Here is a 15360-nt window from a genome sequence, read left to right on the forward strand (position 1 = left end):
ATGCAGCCCAGGATATGGTTGGCCTTCTGGGCTGTGAGTGCACACTGCTGGCTCATGTTCATTTTTTCATCAGTGCTAGCTTCTCCAAAAACCTGTGTTGTTTCTGTAGCCTGAAAACATGAACCCACTGGGGATTACATGTGTATGAGATGAAATCCTCTCTTGCACTGAAGCCAAACAGGCTTTCTTCCTTAGGCTGCAGAGTAGTTACATAGCAGACATTCTCTGCATTGTGTAGCAGTTTGTTGCCTATGCCTTGAACAATGAAGATAAAACAATTCTGGTCTTGGTATTGTGTAGCTTTAGTGGAAAGGTTTTTAGTGGCTCTTGTGAAGGGCGGTAGCATACTTCACAGGGAAGTTAATTAAAGAAAGATACTACTGTGTTTCCCTTCTTCCCCATTGAGATTTGCATTCTTTTTTAGTTTTGGGGGTTCTTGTTTCTTTGTTATTGTTTTTTGTGGGTTTTTTTTGTTTTATTTGGGTGGTTCTTTTTTTGTTTGTTTTGTTTTTTACTGTTTCAATAATCTGCAAGCATTCAAATAATCAAATAACTTTTGTTCCTTTACTGTGGAAAATGATACAGCTATGGCTTAGTCCTTTTGTTCTCAAATACAATTATTTTGTAAGTCTTTTTAAAAGGCATTGACAAAACACCAGACTCCTTGAATTAGAAATGTTTGTTGCCAAGCATGTGCTGCCTCTTTGGCTTCATGTTTGTTATTTGATGCCTCGGTCATACCACAGAAAGTGTTGCATCTGTTCGGTTCTGGCTGAGATTGTTCATTTCCTTCTATTCAGATGCTGACTTTTCAAGTGTTCCCATATTTTTTGCTTTGTTGCCTTTTCATTCAGAGCCCTGTTAGTAACTGGAAGGCAGGCAGGGTTTCCTGACAAGAGGTGTGCAGTGCAATGAAGTACTGTTATTTCTGAGGGTGTGAAAGTGGTCTTTGCTTATTAGCTATTATGTAGCTAATGCTGAGGAAATACTAGTATTAATGTGCCTATACCAGTTCTCTTGTTGATACTGAAAATGTGAGAATTTGCATCCAAGACAGATGAGTTTTCTGACAGGTGAATAAAAAGACCATCTTCTGATGGTGTTATTTAATACTGTTGGTTTTATTTCTGTGTTCCCCAGTAAAATGTACACTCTTTTCTGAAGTAACCAAGCATTTATCAACCAGGCTTTCATCTGACATCTGGCCAAGAGGGCTTGTATTGTTTTACCAGCTCTTGATGTTTTCTCTCTTCATTTTTATTGCTTTATTTGTCAGTGTAGCTACAGCAGGATCCTACCTCCTGATTTGATTTCTGGATAGTTGAAGCAGTGTTCAGAGTGTTAAAGGAAAAGTGTTAAAGGGCAAAGTGTCCCTGCCTGTGACAGGGGGCTGGAACTAGATGGTCTTAAGGTCCTTTCCAACCCTAACCATTCTATGGTTCTGAAGCTTGATTTCTAATAATTTAAAGCAGACTGCTCAGTCCTTAGATAGGGAAGCAATGAAGGAATGTATTAGTCTTTCCTCTACTGTCATGGAAAAGGAGCTGATTGCATTATCTGGCCAGAAAGCTTTATCATAGCTGATTTAAAGTGCTGGAATGTTCATGCTCCCCATCTCAGAAACACCTTCTGAAGGAGAGCTGTAGTCAGCAAAGAAAAATTACATAAATGTGTCATGTCTAGGTTCACACTATATGGATTTCTTTAATATCTGGTTGAAATATACAATGAAACATCTGTGGCTAGAAATATTTACCTGCTACTCTCTTCTCTGAGACTGTATCATTAAAGTGTGCAAATATGCGTAAAGACACTAACATTCACAGTACAATAATTATTTTTTTAACAAGCTGTAAATGCAAACTAGAAGATAAAAATCCGAAGTATCGGCTGATGTGCACAGAATGCTTTTTTTCTGGATGATCTTGTGATATTTTTAATAGTGGTTTTAAAAAGGAAGGCTTTAAAAATTGTACATGCTTGAAAGAAGTAATGTTTTATGCAACAATTGTACTAAACAGAAAAACAGCATCTGTTACTGGAAGATACAGTTAATTGTTGTATTTTCCAGCACAAGTTTGTTTGGTGGGAACAGTGGGGAAAAATGCAATTAACTGCCAAAAACCAAGGGTGTGAGGTGAAACTGGAATTTGCTCTCATGAGAACTTTCTAAGATTCAGAAGTAATTGAGAAAAGCATGCTGTATTCAAATCTCTGGAGAGCTATTGTACTGTATAGAGGCAGCACAGCACACAGTGTTGGTAGGAGAAAGGAGAACAGAAAATCAGACTGATAGGAAGGTGAGAGTCCTAGGGGTGGATGGAGCTCGTTAGGCTTTGGGGTTTGGTTTTGTTTGGTTTTTGTTTTGTGTAAGTTGAAGCTCCTGTTCTCCCCTCATCCCCTTGTGCCCACAGAACAGGTTTTCCTGTGGGTTTTGTTTTGTTGTTTTTTTTTTTTTAAATGAAAAAAGCAAAGCATGTCCTTGTTACAAATGTGTGGAGTAGAAGGCAGCTAAATTAGCTTGGGACATTTTGTAAGCACTGTAGGCCAAATCTTATGTGATATATGCATGCCTTAAAAGTAATCCCTGCAGAGGAGCTCTAGGCAAAACATCCCACCTAAATGCTGGCTGTCATTGAAGTGGTGGGAAAGCTGTGGCAGAAAGCGTCCATAGGCAGGCTGCAGACAGGAAGAGAAGGTCCAGAGGCGAGGGATCTGGCCTTCTAGTTGTTGGCATGGGTGCTTCCTGGCTCAGCACTGGCCATTACTCAAGTGTGAGCATTTCTCTGCTTTGGCGCTGCTTCTGACCCACGAAATCTGCCACAGGGTCTCCACGCTGGGAATACAGCTTGTTAGTCAATGTGTTCTTCCAGCATGAGGCTATAAAAAAATTGTAGGTCATAATAGGCAGCTATTTATTTCTTAATATGTCCTTAGGTGCCAGAGGGGAGACTTTTTTTATAAAAATAGTGCTAGAATGCATTTACTAGGGATTGACTCTATTTATTTTGAACCACAACACATTCATCCAGATCCACAGTCAAAACTACAAGAAAGTACAGTTTCCACCATCCACTGAGCTCGATTCTCTGAGCTCTTATCCTTCCCTGTATTGCATCCTGTTGTGAGTAATTCCACTGACTTTGATGAAACAATATGAAGTAACCAACCTTAGCTCAGTACTATTTGCAGGAGCACTCTCCACATAACTTCAGCACAAAGTATAGCTCTAAAGAAAAAGCACATTGCTCAAAAAGAACAAACCTAGACAGAAAGTTAAGCAATAATTGTTGCTTAAGTTTGCAACATTTCAAATGATCAAGCCTGATTACTACTGACTCATTACTTAGAAGATCTTACAACTGTAAAACATGTTTCTTGTTGCCAACTGTATTAATTCAGTATGAACACAGCCACTAAATATCACTTAATATTAGAAAATTACAGTTTATGCAGAGTAAAAATACTTTGTTTTGCACAAAACAGATCATGATGTCTGTGTAAGGCATGAGATGATTATTATTGTTCCCTTTATGTTATGGAGATACTAGTTCTATAGTTAAGACTCAGTTGAGTTTTGTCCCCAAAGCAGGAATTAATTGTTATACTTGCAAATGTAAATTATCTCAAATGTGAGACGGGTCCATCACACCTTGTTCATGAAGGAATTCTGGCTTTTGTAAAGTCAGTATGAATTGTGGTATTAGTGCCACACATCTTCAGAGAATTTACAAGCATATTGAATGATTAAATTTTAAAAATAAGTTCTTAAAGCAAAGAAGGAATGGACAATTTGTTGAGAGCATATTTTAGATATCCCTGTGCTTGGATGCTAGCATATCACTCCTTACAATTTGCATGTTGGTAATTTCAGGTAATTAAATATCACTTATACAGCAACTCAATGCACAGGAATGGTTTAAGTAGGAGAAACAAGATTTCATGTTGATTTACAGGCAGAACCTGTTGTGATCAGGAGAATTTTGAGAAAATATGCAACTTGTCTGTACATTGGCTAATGCACAGACACACAGCACATGTGGGCTGGTCACTCAGTAGGTTGCATAAATAAACTGTCCCTTTCTCATTCATGACCTGTATTCTGCTTTTCCCCATGTTTTCCATGGTGTATTAAAGGAAGCAATATTGTGCAGCATATGAAGCCTACTGCAAATTTCCAGCACAATAAGTGACAACCTGCCCCTACCATTTTGGATAAAATCTGTCACTTCTGGTTAATCAGCTGTCTATTTCCTGCACAGATATTTCATGTTAGAAGTTGGTGTCAGTGGAAGAGTAAGTGTGTTTTGACCTGGGGGCAGATCTCTGACTGTTCCTACCTATGTAATCCTTCTCCAGACACAGATGGTTGGCAGCCACCTGGGAGTGCTCCTGCCAGGTACCACCAAGGGGTGAAGGACAGCACTTGTTGCAAGGGAGAGCAAAAGGAGGTTTCTTCTGCAATTGCTTTTACACACCCTTTTGTTTTACGTAGTATAACTTAACAACATAGAGGCCAGATGGCCTGTGGTGACTATACTGCACAGTGTAAGTCACCAGTATAAGTCTACAGTTAGGAATAATTTCCACATTGTACTTTTGATTCTCCCGCATTTGCCTCTTGTCATCTTGAGTGCTTATTCTGTGAACCCTGCTTTCTTGTTATTGTGGCTCTCCAGATAATGACACAATGCAGTCAAACATGGATGGGAATAGCTGTGTCAGTAATTAACCCACAGCAGAGAAATGCTGACTCAAATGAGCATTTTGCACTGGGTTGATACGGTCTCTGGGCAACGTGAGTTTCTTCAAAAACCAAATTAGAATTACACTCCCTCAAGTATACAGCATCATCTGACTTTCTGCTGCAGCAGGCAAAGCTTTGCTTGACCTGCTCATTCTGTCCCTTCACTGCCATGAAGGGAAGCATACATGAGAGCACAATAAAGACATGCAGTGACATAGGCCCGATCTGCCCAAATGCTGAGGCAGATTCTGACCACAGTATTTCCCAAACCACTTCTGTGGATATTTCACCAAAGAGCACAGGCTGTTACTGGCAACATGAAGGGTTCCTCCCTTCAGGAGTGAAATCAGAAAATAGTGTGGAATTCTAGGAAGTAGAGTTGAAGGAATACAAAGGGAAGAACACCCTAAAATGGGTGCATTGAATTGGTAGTTTTGCCATGAAAATAGCTCAGGAGCATCACTGAATAGGATGTTTATTTATTCATGATCAGCCTTGTCACCCCTCCTCAGATATATGAATATATATTAGAAATGAACTTTGGTATAATTGGATACATTCAATTCACAATGATTAAGCAGAAACAAATTCATTTTTCAAGGCTGGATATTTAGGAAGTGGTGTATGTCCAACCACTTCACTTTAGTTTTAGTGAGAGAGAGCCCGTACTTCAGACATGTAGAGCTGGCCTTCCTTGGGGACTTCAGATCTAGGACTAGTTCTGAGATCACTTTCTAATTTTAATTACTGCTATCAAAATAAAAATTACTCCCACAAAGCAGATGAAATCCTCCCTGGCACCCCCGGAAATCAGCAGCAGCAGGCCTCTTTAAGGCGTATACAGACAGGCCTTGTGCTGACCTCTGAGCAGGATAAGCTACTGTTGCTGGCGCTTCTCCACAGGAATGAATTTTTTCCAGAAAGAACAGCAAAGTGGTTTGGGTTAATATTCTAGGTTGGGCTTTTAATATTGGCTAGCATAAAGGTCAAGTAAATGGTTTAAAAATAATTGAATGACTGCTGTAAAGAACATGTGCAGAACTACAGCTTTGTCTCTTTGGTGTTGATTTTGTAACACACAGTTTCTACCTTTTTATCATGTTCTGAGTTGTTAAACCTCATCACTGATGAGTTCATTCCTTGCTGTTCAATTAGTGGTTCCATAAAAATTTAGTAAATTATTTAAAACTACTTCAATTGACGTTAGGGTATTATTTTTAATTTTCAGATAAGCCATTCTTAAATAATGGTTATAAGAAGTGAATAATCTTCTTGCCCATTAATTCAGCACTGAACTGTCTGACTAATCTGCATACAGTTTTGTAACAGTAGCTCATCTATTTTTGGGTAGTTAGGCAACATGATTAAGATCATGTGTGGAATTAACAGGTCAGTACATCGTCTCACTAGTTTCATCTAGGAGATAATTTGATTTGAAAGCCATATGAAACAGAACAATTTACCCATTCTAGCCTCAAGTTCTCAGTTTTGAATGTGGTCAGCCTGATGTTTTATGGGAAGAGTTCACCTGTGAGCTTGACTTCTATATGGATTTCCTCCTTTGAAATGTGAATTTCTAATTGAGGCATAAAGGTTTTATAAAATGGTCCAAACAATCATTTGCATAAAAACTGCATAACAAAATGAGAAAGAAAATGCTTCACTTCTTACTCCATGTTCGTCAGTTCATATTTATCATGCATGTCATTTTCTTCTCCTGGCTCAGTATCTGAGTGATGAATTTCAATAAAAACAATATAGATCACTGCTCCAAGTATGCCTCCCAGCATAGGTGCAACTATAGGGACCCACCACCAATTATTTCCAGCCCTGAAAAAAAAAACACAAAGGATTAATAAAGTTATTGTTATTTGTTACTCTAGTGTATACTATATTTATATATATATATACCTTATATTTGGCAGTGAACAAAATAGGGTGGCCTGACACTGGCTATACTGTAGACTTTTCTGTTTAGCCCCACTTTCTGTATAAGGATGACACTCCTGCCTATCCTGCCCATGCTGCGATTGAAATGCCAAGTACCAACCACCAGACATGATGGTCTATGTGCTGTACTTGCAGCTTAAAAAATCAGGCCTCTCTACTGCATGTGTGCTTTGGGGGCAGGGGATAATTTCTCCCTTGTGGAAAATGAGCTTCATTGACTTGCAATGAAATAAACAGGGACATACCCTATTGCACAGCAACCTTGACTGATGCTGTTGCCAGATGCTCATGAATAGGTCTTCAGGAGTGATTAACACAAATGTATGTTGCAAAAATGGTTTATGTCACCTGCATGGAGATCTATAGCAATAGTATATACAGTCCTCCTCTTGACAAGTATAATAGATTATACCTGATTTTTGAGGATATTTGCCTTAAGGAATGTAATAAAACGCAGTGACTGTAAAGCGGATTATACTTGATTAAAGTGGTCAAGATTAAAATTTCATGATGCTGTGTCTTATCTCTGTGTGTGAAATGTGGGATCTTTCAGTAAGAGGTAAACAAGCATTTAGAAGTTTCATACACTTAAAACTTACTCTTTTTTACAATTGCTGTGTTTGGGAAGCAAGTCTGGCATACTGGCTCCACTGAACTGTTTACATTCCCTTTGCACAGTTACTAGGATTTAGTTTTTAAATGTGTAGCTTTATGAACTTTTTTAAAGAAACAAGTCCACCATTAAACAGTATAAAACAAAAAGTAATGAAAAAGCCTCTTCATACAGGAGATTTGGGCTTGTAGACTTGCTCTCCCTTTCCCAGAGGTCCACATTCAGACAGTAAATTACTGAGTATTGGTTTCAGAGCACAGCCTTTCTTAACTGTACTGGTGAGTGAAGGTGTTTTGATTTGATAACATGCTGTATTAATTGAATATGCAGGTCTGCAGTGAAAACCCAGCCACCTCAATTTCATGCATATTGAAAATGGAGAAAGAACTTTTTCTCCCAGAAATACACAGGGTCAAATTCATCTGTGAGAGGAAATTTTAAAATTCCAGGAGAGCTTTTAAATTGTAAAAATAATTATTCAGCACTCAGTTGTATAGTTTATGCTAAGTGACCTTGTGGTTAATTCACAACGTAAGAATAGAACAGGACTAATATCACAGTGCCCTATTGATGCTAATGTCATTCCTTGTTCAGAAATGTCTTGGATGTGTATGTTTTGTCTTCAGAATTACTTATATTTTGCCTTGAGGATATAAAATAGCTCCTCATATTGTTCTACTGAGTTTATTAGATCTGTTTGTTGTTGAGTCATAAATGTCTGTTGAGCCACTGAATTTCTGGAGCAAGCATGGACTAAGGTTTTATTGACTTACTCAGCACAACAGAATCTATATCAAGTATTTACGTGTGTTTCTCTGTGCCCATATGTGTATGTGGGCATATAATTAAGGTGTTTTTTGGCAGGTTTTTATCTCTGCTTGTCCCATGAACTGACATGTGCCTTATTGGCTCCTGCATAACCTCCAAGTCATGGCCTGTATTTGCAGCAGCTGCTGTCAGCTGCACTACAGATGCCCTCTGCTAAGATGATGGGTGTAAAGTCCTTATGGAGGGTGATGCCGAAGCTGAAATGAGATCAGGACTCAGCTGAGTTGTGAGTTTCCCTGACAATGCTCTTTTATTGACACAGGAGCAAGAGCTCTTTGTGGCAAGCACAGATAGCTTCCTGGTAGTAACCTTAGGTTCCTTACACCCTTGCTTTGCCAAAGCACACAACTTTGCTGCTGAGTTAGCAGGAAAACATCCAGCTGTGCCTTTTTCATCGTCAGGTGTTTTGCAGTTGGGTGGAGCAGGAGGGAGCTGGCTGTGAATGGCTGGAGGCAGTACACAGGCCTGGCAAGTGGCACTTGGCTGAACTGCCACAATTTCTAGGAAACTACAGTGTATAAGCTTCATGGACTGAGAACTCTGGCCCTTTTTAGACTTGCAAATACATATCTCACTTAAGCAGCTGATGCAGGATGGTGAGATAACATTATTTGCTCTAAGAAATGCCAGGATAATTCAGGCATTCTGCAGTGTGGAAGGTGCCTGGCTACCGTTCGACGATCCGGCAAGGATGCAGCATATTTCAGAGGCCGCTTTGCCATTCTGTCTATTACCTGTGCAGAAAATAGGTGCGTGTCCACACCCTTTCCGAAGTGCGGTTCCGTCTACTCCGGGCGGCTGGTGCCCGGAGCCGCGGCCACGAGGTGTCAGCGTTACCGCGCCACCGGCTGCCGGGCTTTGCCCGCCGCGGCGCCGCTCTGAACACGGTCTGCACGATGCCGCGCTTCTGCCAGTGCGGATCCTATCCGGCCTCGGCAAAGGGGATACAGCACCCCTAATAAACTAGGGATGAGACATTCTATGGCTAGCCTCAAATGCGGGTGGAAAATACTGTTCTGTGGAGCCGTTTCTCACTTGCTCATTGCTGTTTCGTGTTCTCTTATGCCTGTCAAAATCCAGCCTGGTATTTGTACACAAAGCTCTGGCTGTTTTCTCACTACAGACAAAACTGCACTACCAACAACTTCTCTTAAGCTTCCTAGAATATTAAGCATGTGATTAAGAGATTTCTAGGTATCTCCGTGGTTTTAGAGCAAATAATTAGAAACATTTAGGTCTCTAAAGTCAGTGGCTGGGAACTGTCCCCATCATCAGAAATATCTGTGACACCTACTCTCAACAGGTTGAGGAACACTTTGCAGGAATTGGCCACAGTGTTAACTACATCTACTATATGCAAAATGGTGTGCTCTAGCGTGCTGGTCAGACACTGCCTTTCCAGCTGCAATGAATCAGAACAGCTTCTAATGAGAGCTCTTAACCAAAACGAATGCAGTTGCTCTGGCTATGGAAACCATGCCACAGGCTGTGTCCCCTGGCTTGATTCTCAGGAAAACTGCTCCTTCAGGTAGGTGCAAAATGTATTAACAGGAACATTTAGAAAAACCCTGCTCAACTGCCTCCTTGTGCTCTGGACAGCTCTATGCTCCAGCAGAAGAGCTTCCCTGTGGTCTAGTCACTGTTCCCTGCCTGAAAGCATGATAAAAACGGAATTTACTGGACCTGCAAGCACAAAGAAGGATAGAGGGGATTTTCTCCCTGTGAACTGATTATCTCAATGTTTAGAGCATTTGCTTGGGATCACAGTGTAGAGAATCTGATGCTTCTATATCTGATCTGTTCCAAAGTGAGGGTTTCCTGACGGTCCCTGGCTGCCCTGTAGGCAGCACTCAGGGCACTCGCTGACCTGGACAGTGTGACTCAGTCAACCTTGTGAGATGTTTCCATTTTCATACCAACATATATTCAATGTCTCTTCAGTACTTCCTAGTGCTCGGTTTGTGCAGCAACTTCCCTCATATCACTGTGGATGTTTCATGCTTATGTCCAACTTCCTGAGCATGCCTTTTACTTGACAGCTTGAGCACCTGTTTCAAGGTTGTGAATTGCAGTTAAGCTGAGACATTCAAGGTCGAGCTGTCAACTGTGGCTGCATCACTTCAGTCTCTCATGCATATATAGCGCCAGCAGAACATCAGGCAGTTCAGGATCATAGCTACAATCAAACTTCTCCCATGGCCTGTTGCTGTTCCAGAGCTTCCAGCTACCTAATCCTGTTGTATTATTCTCTTGAATTTGGTTATAGCTGTAGCCTTACAACAAAGGAAGGGAGGGAGACTTCTTCCTCAATTTATACACCCCTGAGACTGCTGTAAATTTATTATGGCAATGACCTGAGATTTAATTTTTTGTTTGTTTGTTTTTTTATGTTCCCCATTTTGAAATTTTCTGGTATGGTCTTTACATGGGGATGCTCGCAGCCCAGAAAGTCAACCATATCCTGGGCTGCATCAAAAGGAGTGTGACCAGCAGGTTGAAGGAGGTGATCCTGCTCCTCTACTCTGCTCCTGTGAGACCTCACTTGGAGTACTGTGTGCAGTTCTGGTGTTCTCAACATAAAAAGGACATGGAACTGTTGGAACAAGTCCAGAGGAGGGCCACGAGGATGATCAGGGGACTGGAGCACCTCCTGTATGACAGGCTGAGAAAGTTGGGGCTGTTTAGCCTGGAGGAGCGAAGGCTGCATGGAGACCTCATAGCAGCCTTCCGGTATCCGAAAGGAGGCTATAGCGTTGCTGGGGAGGGACTCTTCATTAGGGATTGTAGTGATAGGACAAGGGGTAACAGTTTAAACCTTAAACAGGGGAAGTTTAGATTGGATATAAGGAAGAAATTCTTTACTGTTAGGGTGGTGAGGTACTGGAATGGGTTGCCCAGGGAGGTTGTGAATGCTCCATCCCTGGCAGTGTTCAAGGCCAGGTTGGATGAAGCCTTGGGTGATATGGTTTAGTGTGAGGTGTCCCTGCCTATGGCAGGGGGGTTGGAACTAGATAATCTTAAGGTCCTTTCCAACCCTAACTATTCTATGATTTTATGCATTTCCTCTCTGTATATAGTTCCTAAAACTAAATTAAGGATGAGCACATATGTGTTGGTACAGATGTGGAGTTTTCTTGTAACTTCTTAAATTTAAATGATTAATTTAAATTACTTTTGGGGAGGAGGGGAGTTCCTAGGTGTTCTCTGACTTGACCACAGTACAATCAGGCTTCCAACCTTTTCAACAATGTAATAGTTAACCTCATAATATTACAGCTTACACACATGACACTATAATTAACATCATAGTTAACAACTATTTAGGCATGAGAGGGGAGAATCCCAAGTGTGGAATGTCACTCTGTGTGCTGCTATTTGTTAAGCAGTGCAGTGGAGAGAGAGCTGCCAGGGAGGAAAAGTTTGGTGAGTGGGCTGGTGAGCTGACCTCCAGCGGCAGCTGTGTTATAGCCAAGCTTTGGCTGTGACCTATGGCATGGCTGTGTGCCTGTTTCTGCTGCGCTGTGCCTGGCTTTTCTTTGTACGAGAAAAGCCTTGCTGCTGCTCTTCTCTACTAAGGCAAGTGATTGATGTAGATAGAAGTCATACTAAATAAATACAGCTTATTTGTACTTGGTGAAGTAGCTAGAATGAAATCTCTATTAACCAGAGCTCTCTAGTGATCTACAGTACTTCTGGGGATTCCTACTTGTAAATAACTGGAAAAACAAACCATACAAAAATAAACCAAAAGTTCTACCTCCTGATGACAGAGTACTCTGACTTGGATATCCCAGAGTGCCTCTTATGCTGGATATGTGTAAGCTGTGGATTTGATTCGCAACTAATTAGCTGTGTGTTTGGCCAGCCAAGAGTGTGCTTGTGTGTGTGCACATCCATGCACAGGGATTTGAGAGTGTGCTCTGAAATGTGGGAAAACGAAGGGATCTTTCTTTTATTCACTCCTTTGCTCCCAGGCAGGAAGTCAGGCTTTTAGATTGTTGTATATTTCTGCAGTAACTCAGTGGTAATAATAGGCTAAATCAATCTGATATGTCTGTGTTTTTTACAGCACCCAATAAATACTTCCACCTAACTCCTCATGATGATTATTATGTTTTCTTTCTGAAAGCTGCAAGACAAGAGAAGAAAGCACTCTTACATTTTCAGTGACCTCTAAGAATCTCTAATATGTTGGGAAGGGTCTGCTTGAAACAGTGATTGATACTAGAGATAATGCATGTTTCATTTGCCTTAGGAGCAGGAAATCCTCTATAAAGCCCAGGTCCTAGAAGATGTCTGGCTTAAAGTGCATGAATAGCTTTTCCTGGTATGCAAGGAATTACCTATATGTATATAAAGTATGACCTGGTACCATGTTGAATCAGGATCTTACTTTCTTAGGAAGCAATTTTAACCAAAAGCATTTTACTTCATATCCAGGCATACTTACGTGAATACTTCCATCCCCCATCCTGCAATGGCTGTGAAGACCCTTGGGCCTAGATCCCTCGCTGGATTCATGGCACAGCCACTGTTCATTCCCAAGGAGCAAGTAAGAACAATTATAAGAAGTCCTACTGCAATTGGCTCCAGGCCCTTAGGTACACTGTTATTTCTGCTGTCAAAAATAGCAAATATAGCCAGAAGAAGAACAGCTGTTGATATCACCTGCCCAATGCAAAGAAAAAAATATTGAATAAATATGGGCAGATTCCTTCCAGTAATGAAAAGAGGAGCTATGGCAGCTCAGTGGATTGTGGTGGCTTAGACCTAGTATTTAGATTGACCCCACTACACAGAGTAGCAAAATTTGGAACCCTGTGCCTCTCTACTTCATGGTAAGGAGAGGTTTTGATATCTGCGCTGAAAGAAAAAGATCAGAAATGTGCTGAGGACATTGAGGGGAGGGAAGGGAGGGACAACAACCTTGTTTCTCCTGTGTGACATCTCATGCTTTGTTTCTAGGGTTTTTTTCTCTATGAAATTAACAGTTCCGTTTGCGTGACTTTCAGTAGTTCTGCTATGCTGATGAAATCAGTTACATTGATATCAAAGTGTTTTATGTGACTGTAGCTTACACTGATAAATTAGAGTAAGTATGCACCACTTTATCCAGATACTGCATAAAGTAAGGAAAAGGTGAAGTCTGCAAAATCAAAACCAAGCAGCTGAAACATTAGGAATTACCTGAATTAAGGTTGCAAGTGTAACTGTAACATAAACTCTGTATTGCAGATGCTAACTGAGCTGATAAAGGAAATTTTCTTGGCATTACTTTGATGGATGTGCTGCTTTGCTGAAATGCTTTGTAAATATAGATTTTGATAATAATTAACTTAGGGGGAAGCAGACAAAAGTTTCAGCCATGTCAAAGCATTTAATTTCTGTACTGATTTAAGGAAGCTCGAGTTTGGTTTTTTTATTATTATTTCAGCTGGTTTTAATTTTGTTGAAAAGTACCCATGGGTAAAAAGCTCTCACAGAAAAGGCTGTTGGCTTATCCAAGAATCAGAATTGTCCTTCTTACAAAATTTCAAAACAATGTTTGCATTTTTTTTGAAGCCAGATTGCACAATCTTCAAGTCCTTTACGTGAGAAATTCTTGTGCTCCAGCAGTCCCTAGTTTTTCATATTTACTTATGTGGTATTTGCTTCTTGTATGTCTAAAGAGAGCAGGTAAATTATTTAGAAGTAGATAGAAGATACGAAACTTAATTTTTTCCTGGTGGATATGTGGCATTAGAGGATACAGATTGGAAATAAAGGGGAAATTTTTCTCCGATTCAGTCATTTGAAAACAAACCAAATAATACAAATCTATTTGCAAAGTGGTGGTTGAAGAGGAGGCTTGTGTAGCAGAAAACTCACTTGTTCAAGGTGTGTTAAACTGACTGCTTAAGCTTTACCTCGGGAATAACAGGTCAACAAAATGGATTGGGTTTTGAGGTAAATGGACATAGCCCTGCTGAAGTTTATGGAGAAACATTTATTTATTCTGGGAAAAACCTTTTTCATATATTGCACTAAAGACATGCGGAGTGCAAAAATTAATATGATGTATGTGAAAAGAACAACTTGAAACTATCTTGCTTGTAAAATATGACTCAGATGTGACCCCTGCAAACAACACTGTGTTATCATTGCTATTGTACACAGTGACATAAAGTAAAGCAGGGAGATTCATCATGCCTGTTAGAGATCCGTGTATTGTTTCTTACTGCTTGGTTTTACAGTTCTCAGTATGTTTATTTTGTGGACTCGAGAGTAAGTGCACTTACCTGATCTGCAAATCCATTTATGAGGGACAGATATGGAGCTGGATATGTTGCAAAGATATGTGCTGTTGCGTTAGGTCCTATGACTTCAAGTGTTCCATTGCTATATTCCATAAAGGCATCTATAGAAAACAGCCATTATGTGGTTGCACTTCTCCATGAACATTAGGTTTTCTAGAACTGGAATGCATGTGATAGGTCTTTGCACTTCATATTCTCTGCTAAAACTAGTTGTTTTTTTTGGGAACATAGTTAACAGATTTGAGGTGATGCACTAATCATACCCCCCTGTCTCATTTCTTCTCCTGTGCCTTGAAGTACTTTTTATGTATCACGGCTTTCCAAATGTGGCTGTTGTTTCCTCTCCTCATTGCTCCAAACTCAGTGCCAAGGAGTATTTTCTGATTCTGAACACAGCTGCATTACTCTGGTAAGAGGTGCTATATTTGATACGATGCCCTCCCAGAATGCATCCATCCTCTTTGTACAGTTGTGGATACCTGGCTATTCCATATGACAGCTGAGCAATAATGACTTCTGGGAATGAACTCTCCTGAGAGACCTACTCTTTTTCACTGTGTGGGCCTTATACCCTGCTATGCTAGTCATCCAAGGTGTGAGGAGAGATGCTACCCTCAAATCTTCAGTTCTTAGTGTATTTTTTTAATATATATTGTAAATACATGTGTCTTTATATTAGTGTATTTAAAGTGTATTTCAAATAGTATAATACAGCTTCTGTGTCAGAATAATTTTCTGCCTTGACAAACCCTGGAATATAAGGAAGACATTAAAATGAAGCACCCTAAAATCTGCATAGGCAGACATGAATAACAAGCACTATGCCTGTATTTCACTAGTGGGTCCATTGATGTGGTGATACTTGTGAGTAAAGAAACAGCTTCCCACCTCCTATGGTAAGCATGGTTAGCTTCTTGAAGTGAACA

At 40.3% G+C, this 15360-nt stretch overlaps 1 protein-coding gene across 2 annotated transcripts in view; it reads right to left on the minus strand.

Moving 5' to 3' along the window:
* Positions 1-536: 536 nt before the first annotated feature.
* The window catches only part of AQP9 (aquaporin 9), a 31885-nt gene continuing 17061 nt past the window's right edge, over positions 537-15360 (minus strand). For both annotated transcript variants that reach the window (XM_005145912.3, XM_005145913.4), the window contains exons 5-7: positions 14417-14535; positions 12589-12806; positions 537-6577 (exon numbers count right to left, since the gene is read on the minus strand). In XM_005145912.3, the coding sequence (XP_005145969.1) occupies positions 6415-6577; positions 12589-12806; positions 14417-14535 (500 nt within the window). In that variant the 3' untranslated portion in view covers positions 537-6414. The remainder of the gene's footprint in view (positions 6578-12588; positions 12807-14416; positions 14536-15360) is intronic.

Source organism: Melopsittacus undulatus, chromosome 9, assembly GCF_012275295.1.
Source record: "Melopsittacus undulatus isolate bMelUnd1 chromosome 9, bMelUnd1.mat.Z, whole genome shotgun sequence".
NCBI classification, from domain to species: domain Eukaryota; kingdom Metazoa; phylum Chordata; class Aves; order Psittaciformes; family Psittaculidae; genus Melopsittacus; species Melopsittacus undulatus.